Genomic DNA, 7,532 nt, shown 5'->3' on the forward strand with positions numbered 1-7,532 from the left:
CTATCAATATATTCGTTGGAAATTAGAATGCCATCAAGGATTTGTTTTTCCTTAACAAATGCACCTTCTGTATTCGAAACTAAACCAGGCATCACCTCCTTTAATATTTCATCCAACACAACTTAGATATAATCTTGTAAAAGCTACTTATTAGACTTAAGGGTGTAAAGTCTTTAACAGTAGCTGAGTCCTCCTTCTTTGGTATCAGCTCTAAAAAAAGTATTTAGCCTCTAATCCAATCTCCTTTTACTAAAGCGCTCATTTACAGCAGCCATAACATCAGCTTTCAAAGTGCACCAGCAAGCTTTGTGAAACTCCAAACTATAGCCATTTGGTCCTGGAGCTTTATTATCTCCACACATCCTAATTGCCTTCATAACTTCCTGCTCATCAAAAAATCTTTCAAGACACTATTGATGAGTAGCATCAATCCTCCAGAAATCCAAGTTATCAAAAGTAAGGGAGACTGATGTCCTGGCAGTGAATAAGTCTGTATAAAAGTTGTGAATTTCTGCTATTATGGCTCCCCGATTAAAAGCATCCTCACCATTAATCTCCAACTAAGTAATACAGTTCCTCCTCCTCTTGCCATTGGCTATTGTATGGAAGTATTGAGTGTTCTTATCGCCATCTTTGAAATCCTTCACCTTAGCTCTCTGATATGCCATCCTTGCCCTTGTGATTTTTACCTCATTAAGATTCTTCAATAAAGTCGCCCTTTCACCAAATTGATAAGAAGTTAAAGCCTCACTCTCTTCAGCAATATTTAACACCTTAATCTTCTCAGTTGATTCTTATTCCTGTCTCCTCACATTTCCAAAAGTTGCTTTGCTCCAGTTTATAATGAAGAATTTTAAATTTTGTAATTTCCTGAATAGAACATATCCCAGTGCTCCAGCAAAATCCAAAGAATTCCACCAAACTTCCACCAATTTAACAAAATCCGGATGCTCCATCCAATGGTTCTCAATCTTAAAGATTGAGTTATTTTGACACTAGAAGTTAAATCCAACAGAATTGCATTGTTATATGATGTTCTTCTTGTTAGATCACTACTCGGTCGAACTCACATGCTATCTCAAACATGTTTGTCAATGTTAGTGATCAAAACTATAAGTCTTGATTTCTAGTCTACTATAGCGTCTCGGACTAGGATAGAAAGTGTAGTTGAGCTCAAGAACTCCATGGAAATCATCATACAATACGAATAACTACTCAAGGAACTGGTGGAAATTCATCGAGTAAAAGGTATATGGAGGCTTGAACTTATCTACCACTCAAAAGTTTATCTACTATATCTCCTATTTTTGAGACAAAAGTCGTTTTGCTATATAGACTTTGATTATACACATTTGCTATTTCGAGCTGAGTTTATCTCGCTTATCTATTTCTCGAAATACGTTTGGGTAAGCTTTCGCTTTGTCCAAGTTCATCTTTACCTAGTTACGAATGTCATGTTATGTTTCAATCACTTTGAAAATGGCTTTGACGAGAAATGGTTTGTGAATAACAACTATATAACGTCCTCTAAGAATGTATCAATGATTGAAATGAGAGTTTAAATTATATAACCAATGTTGGATATAAGAATTGCGTGGCAACACATATATGTATAAATCCTTATTCCTTGAACCAAAGTATGCGTATTTTGTTGATCAGGAAAACCGGAACAAGAGCTGTGAACTCAGTCTGTGAACTCAGTCCGTGAACCCAGTCTGCGTACTAGCGGAGGTTCTCATCCCGAGAATATCTGTTGGATTTTGTGAACTCCTTCTGGGAACTTAAGTTCGCTAACTAAGTACACGTACTTGAGTTGGTTATATCTAAAGACGATTATTTATGAACTTATATTTATATTAACTAAGGAATGCAATTTGAAAACCGTGGCTATAAAGTTCATAAATCGATTCGAGTGAATCAAATAGTTTTTGCTTCAATTGTGTCTTGTATACTTCTATAAGATTTATACAATTGAACAACTATCTAACTAGTTTATTTGAGTCATTTGAACTAGTTATGGTGAAGAAGAATATGGTTGATATGAAAGTGCTCATATAGCTAGCCATCTAGTTAATTATTGTTGAACCAACAAATGTACATGTTTGGGTACTGTTACACAAACCTAAAATCGTTCATTTCATTTGTGTTTAACAAGCTAAGTTTTCGATCCAACGGTTGAAAGATATTAGCTTGAATCTAATCCGGTTTTCATCTAACGGTGAATATTGAATGCTTTGTTACTAAGCTAACATTGATTGCAAACCCTGATTTGAAAGACTATGCAACTGGGAAACCTAATCCCCACACCTCCTGTGTGATACTAGTTGTATAAGCTAGAGTCGATTCTCCTTTAACCTTAGGTTTCTTACCGAGACCCTGTAGGTTAACGATTTGAAGACTTCATTGGGATTCTGAAGCCAGACCGATACTACTTTCTTGTAGTTGTGTGATCTGATCTTGCTGATTCTATCATTTTGAGTACAATCGTAACGATTGGATGGAGATTAATATCTCCGATAGGCAAGATATAAAAGTAGTCACAAACATCTTCGTCTCATCATTTGTGATTCCACAATATCATCTTTCGCCGCGTCGATTAATATTATTGTGAGGTGATTGATATATAATACTAGGCTGTTCTTCGGGAATATAAGTCCGGATTATCAATTGGTTCCTGTTCACCTTGATTTATCAAAAGACGGAACAAAAACTTGTAGGTATTTCTGTGGGAGACAGATTTATCTATTATCGTAGACTTTTCTGTGTGATATAAATTTGTTTATTAAAGTCTTCGACTTTGGGTCGTAGCAACTGTTAGTTGTGGGTGAGATCAACTAAGGGAATCAAGTACGTAGTATCCTGCTGGGATCAGAGACGTAAGGAGCGCAACTGTACCTTGGATCAGTGTAAGATTGATTGGGGTTCAACTACAGTCCAGACCGAAGTTAGTTTGTAGTACGCTAGTGTCTGTAGCGGCTTAATACAATGTGTGTTCAATATGGACTAGAATATCCAACCTTTGGATGTTGATTTACATTGATTGACACTTGAACATTGGTCTTTGGTACTTTTCAAGTTATTTCACATAATAATCAGGCTCATTTGTTGATTACATTGTGAAATAGAGATATTATAACTCTTTGATATACTTTATTAAGATTGAGTCTAGTTGATTCTCTTGAAAGTATATTGGAGTTAGTCCATACAGATTGCTAATCGAAATATTGGGTGTCGTTGTTGTACCCACGCTTTTTGAATTGGTATCAGAGCAGGCAAACACGTTTAAAGACTTTACAAGTTTGTGTTTGCATCGATCTAACTCTATGGACATAGGTGCTATCTCTATTAACGTACCACCAGTCTTCGATGGCTCAAATTACTTATGGTGGAAAATTGTTATGCGATCTTTTCTTCAAGCACGTGATTTTCAATCATGGGTATATGTAGTTAATGTCTATGAAGCTCCCGTTGTGGCAGTAGGAAATGTAAACGTTCCCAAGAACATTGGTGAATACAACCCTGCCGAGATACTTGCTGCAAAGAAAAATTCCGACGATTTGAATGCCATCATACATGCCATTACCCCAAATCTTCAGCACCATGTGTCAAATTGCACTAGGTCTAAAGATGCGCGGGATATATTAGAAACCGTATTCGAAGGAAATACCAGTGAAAAGGAAGATAGGCTTCAAAACCTTAATTCTGATTGGGAAAACCTTCGTATGGCAGATGATGATTCATTTGATGAGTTTAATCACAAAGTGTCTGAAATTGTTAATGCATCTTTTGCATTGGGTAAGAATATTCTTGAAAAGGACATTGCGATGAAAATTCTCAGATCGCTGCCATCTAGAAACGACTCTAAGAAGCACGCCATCGTTGAGGGAAATAACCTTGATAATCTCTCCAGAAACACGCTAGTTGGGAAGCTTAAGATCCTTGATCACGAGAATTCATCCAAATCTAAGGATGTTGCGTTCAAAGCACTAAAAGACACAAAATTATTTGATAAAAGTAAAAACTTGTATATCTCTGAAGACGATCATTCTGAGACTGATTCATCAGATGAAGATCTTGAAAAATCGGTCTCGATGATCACAAGACAGTTTAGGGACCTTTTGTTGAAGAGAAGTAAACGGTTCTCCAGAGATAAGCCTGAAGCATCAGTCAAACCTCGTAATCGTATTCCTCCTAAAAACAGGGACACAGATGAAACTGATGACGAGGATATGCCTCAGTGCTTTAAGTGTAAGGGATTTGGTCATTTTGCAAACGAGTACCCAAATCGTAGAAAATACACTAGGAACAAAGGTCTTGCTGCAACTCTTGATGAAATGTCTGACAGCTATGATCCTAATGAAGACGAGAAATCAAGTGTTGCACTTCTTGGTGAAAATATTGATTTAGATAATTGTAGCAATACATACATCAATCTTGATATTCTTTCAGAAGAAAACCCAACCAATCTAGAAGAAAAAATTGACCCTTTCTTTGGAAACTCTGTATGTAATGTTTCAGGTTCCACTATGTGTCTAGATGCTTGCACATCCCAGAGGTCCGATTTTTATCCAAGATTGACGTGCTCATACTATTCTGTAAAGGGTCATGAACTATCAAAGTGTTACAAGTACAAACACTAATTGAGGCATGTCAACAAACTTCAACGAAGAGCAAATCAATTAGCAAATAAGTTTAAAATTGCTCAGAAGATCGTTGACGTATGTAGGATTTTATCTTCGTCTAAGAAGTTAGTTTCCAAGGATAAAACATAATTTTTGAAATTTTCTTCATATTTTATAGTGTGCGGGCAATATGCACACTGATTTTTGTAAATATTTTTTGAAATTCTTCATATTGTATAGTGTGCAGGTGATATGCACACTGAATTTACGTGCAGACAATATGCACACCGATTATTTTGTTAATCCTACTTCCTATAATATTCCAGGACCACTGGAATAATTTGCAAATTTTATTAAATAACCTTGGGCCAAAAGTGTAAGACCCATAATTTCCAAGGTCATAAGAATAAATTTATCTTAAATATATAAATAAATACTTCACTGTATTTCCTTCTGATTTCCTATAAAAAAAAATTGTATCTACTTCCTTTAATTTTTCTTCTGTTTTTTGCTTTGGTGTTTAGCTGATGAACAACTTGAGGAGTGCGCGCCAGAAATTATGAAAGAACTAAAGGCTGAAGAAGAGCAAAAGTTGTTAGACTTTTGCTTTGGTGTTTAGCTGATGAACAACTTGAGGAGTGCGCGGCAGAATTTCTGAAAGAACTAAAGGCTGAAAAAGAACAAAAGTTGTTAGACCAACAAGCTAAACAAAGTGATGAACCGCGGCTGGCACAGAAAGGAAGGCTTGAATACAACAAGAGGGAAGCCACAGAAAAGTTGGAAGTAAAAAAGTACTAGTTGAAGAACAACCCATTTAGCAAGAAATCTGTTATATCGGACATTGATAGTTACCAGAGTCTTTATGTTTTCTGTTTTGGTTTTGCAAAACTACAAAGTCCCGTGTACCAGAGCTTCATGAAATCTCTCACCGCCAACAATGTGAACAAGTAATTATTTCATGCAATAATATATGATATTTGTATCTCTATGTTTTCCTGAACTCTGTGTAAACTAATAGCTGTTGGTTTTCTTGCAAGGTTTATATTGGACGTAATAAATATTTGTCAAAGATCATAGGAGTGACTCCAGATAAAGAACTCAAACTTGACCTACATAAAATTGGAATTGTATGTAATATGGAGTATATGCTATTATCTTTCGCATCTGCATCCACTTTTTATAGCGCACAAGTCTTATCACTGTATCTTTCAGGAACTTGATGGCACTGATGATTCTGGTCTTCTTCTGACCAACAAAACCAAAGAAGAAATATTCAGGTAAGTTTGACGTTTGGTTGGTAGGAACTTTGTCAATATAACTTAATGAAACTTTCTTAAATTCCCTCCCGTGATGTTTGGTTTTGCAGTAAGTTTCGCGAATATGAAGAATTCGACTTTGTAAAGCCAGGCAACACACCAATGAGAACGGTCAGGAAAAGAAGCTATTCTCTGGGCTGCTTGTATATTTTGACCAGTGTACTACTATATTTCGATGTTCTTACTTGGAATTATCCATGTTTTAGGTGGTGTTTGAGAAAGACCAGGTGCTGCCTTTACCTATCTCTTCAAGTGCAAGGAAACTGTTTCCCGCCTTACGGCGCCTAAAAATGCCTGTTAAACTGACTAATGGTGGGTTATTTATATATATATGTTGTTGGTGATTGGCGCTTTACCAACACACATTAAATAGTATTTGATTTCCTTTTATTTGTCTTCCTTGCAGACCAGTTGATACAGCTGACAGAATATTATGTTGTTTCTGAAGAGGGAAAACGTGTGACAGAAAATGCCTCTAAAATTCTGGTTGGTGTTGTTGTACCCTTTATTATATGTTTATTACATGACCTTGGCTTAGAGGATGCATTATGGTGAGCTAAGGCTATGCTAGAAACCTCGAAATCTAGCAAAGCTTTGGCTAGAAAAAGAGCAACTACCATGTATCTTGATTTGGGATGCCTAGTCTTAATTATCCTTTCCCAAGTCTAGTGTAATTCATTTTATACATTGGTGTGTTTATTTTCTCTTATAATCTTCTGCAGCAACTGCTAAACATGAAGATGTTTAATTATGGCCTTGTACCAATTTACCGCTGGACTGCCGCCACTAAACAATCTGAATATTTTGAGTAAGAAGTTTCCTCTACTTTACTTGTTGATGTTGTACTTCCCAAATTGTTATCCTTATATTTTCTTGTTGACCGTAAATTTCATGTTTTTTTAATAACTTAATGCAGTGCTCCACATCCTACGAGACAGTAATTCGGGATCTACGCCTCTGGGTTTGGAGATTAGTAGGCAGATGTTTCAAATGAGGATCATGTGAAGGGATCAGTGATTCCCTGATTATGTTGATATAGTATGAGTTGTTTTATATTAAGCTAAATTTAGAGCATTTTCAGTTATTTGATATTTACTGTGACAAATTTCCATGCCCCAGTGAGATAAACTATGATGATGATGTCCACACTCCAGTGTTCAATTTAAATTTTTTGTGCAGTATTTTTTCTTCTTCTTTTTTTCCCGTGACCAAAGCATTATCTTACACAATGACTGGACCTGGTTACATGGTCTTGTACAATGCCTTTGTTAAAGCCTTCATGTACTTTTCTTGTGCATCTGCTGGATGTAAATGTGGTTAGGTTTGTTATCATATATATGGACCTTAAATACACAGACTTGTTTACTCACAGTGGGATTAGTGGCGGATGGTGAAGCTATTGCAGCATTTTTGCTGCTGCGGTGGGCGAAAGAGAAGGGTCTTTTATCCTCTCTCAGTTTGTATAATTCTATATTCCTAACGAAGCAGCTCATGCTTTATGTCTATACTCTTCCACTTTGTGTTTCTTACGTCCTGAATTTGGATAGGTCTGAGTAAAATTATCCTTCAACTAAGTAATTATCACCATTATAAC

The 7,532-nt window shown here is 36.1% G+C and overlaps 1 protein-coding gene across 1 annotated transcript; it reads left to right on the top strand.

Annotated features, from left to right (window-relative positions):
* The first annotated feature begins 5,181 nt into the window (after nucleotides 1-5,181).
* Nucleotides 5,182-6,493, top strand: LOC113296381 (mRNA turnover protein 4 homolog). Its single transcript, XM_026544691.1, has 6 exons — nucleotides 5,182-5,216; nucleotides 5,641-5,749; nucleotides 5,835-5,899; nucleotides 5,989-6,049; nucleotides 6,145-6,250; nucleotides 6,345-6,493. The coding sequence occupies exons 1-6, from the start codon at nucleotides 5,182-5,184 to the stop codon at nucleotides 6,491-6,493; spliced, it is 525 nt and encodes a 174-aa protein (XP_026400476.1).
* Nucleotides 6,494-7,532: the final 1,039 nt, after the last annotated feature.

This window comes from Papaver somniferum, chromosome 7 (genome assembly GCF_003573695.1).
Source record: "Papaver somniferum cultivar HN1 chromosome 7, ASM357369v1, whole genome shotgun sequence".
In the NCBI taxonomy this organism is placed as follows: Eukaryota; Viridiplantae; Streptophyta; class Magnoliopsida; order Ranunculales; family Papaveraceae; genus Papaver; species Papaver somniferum.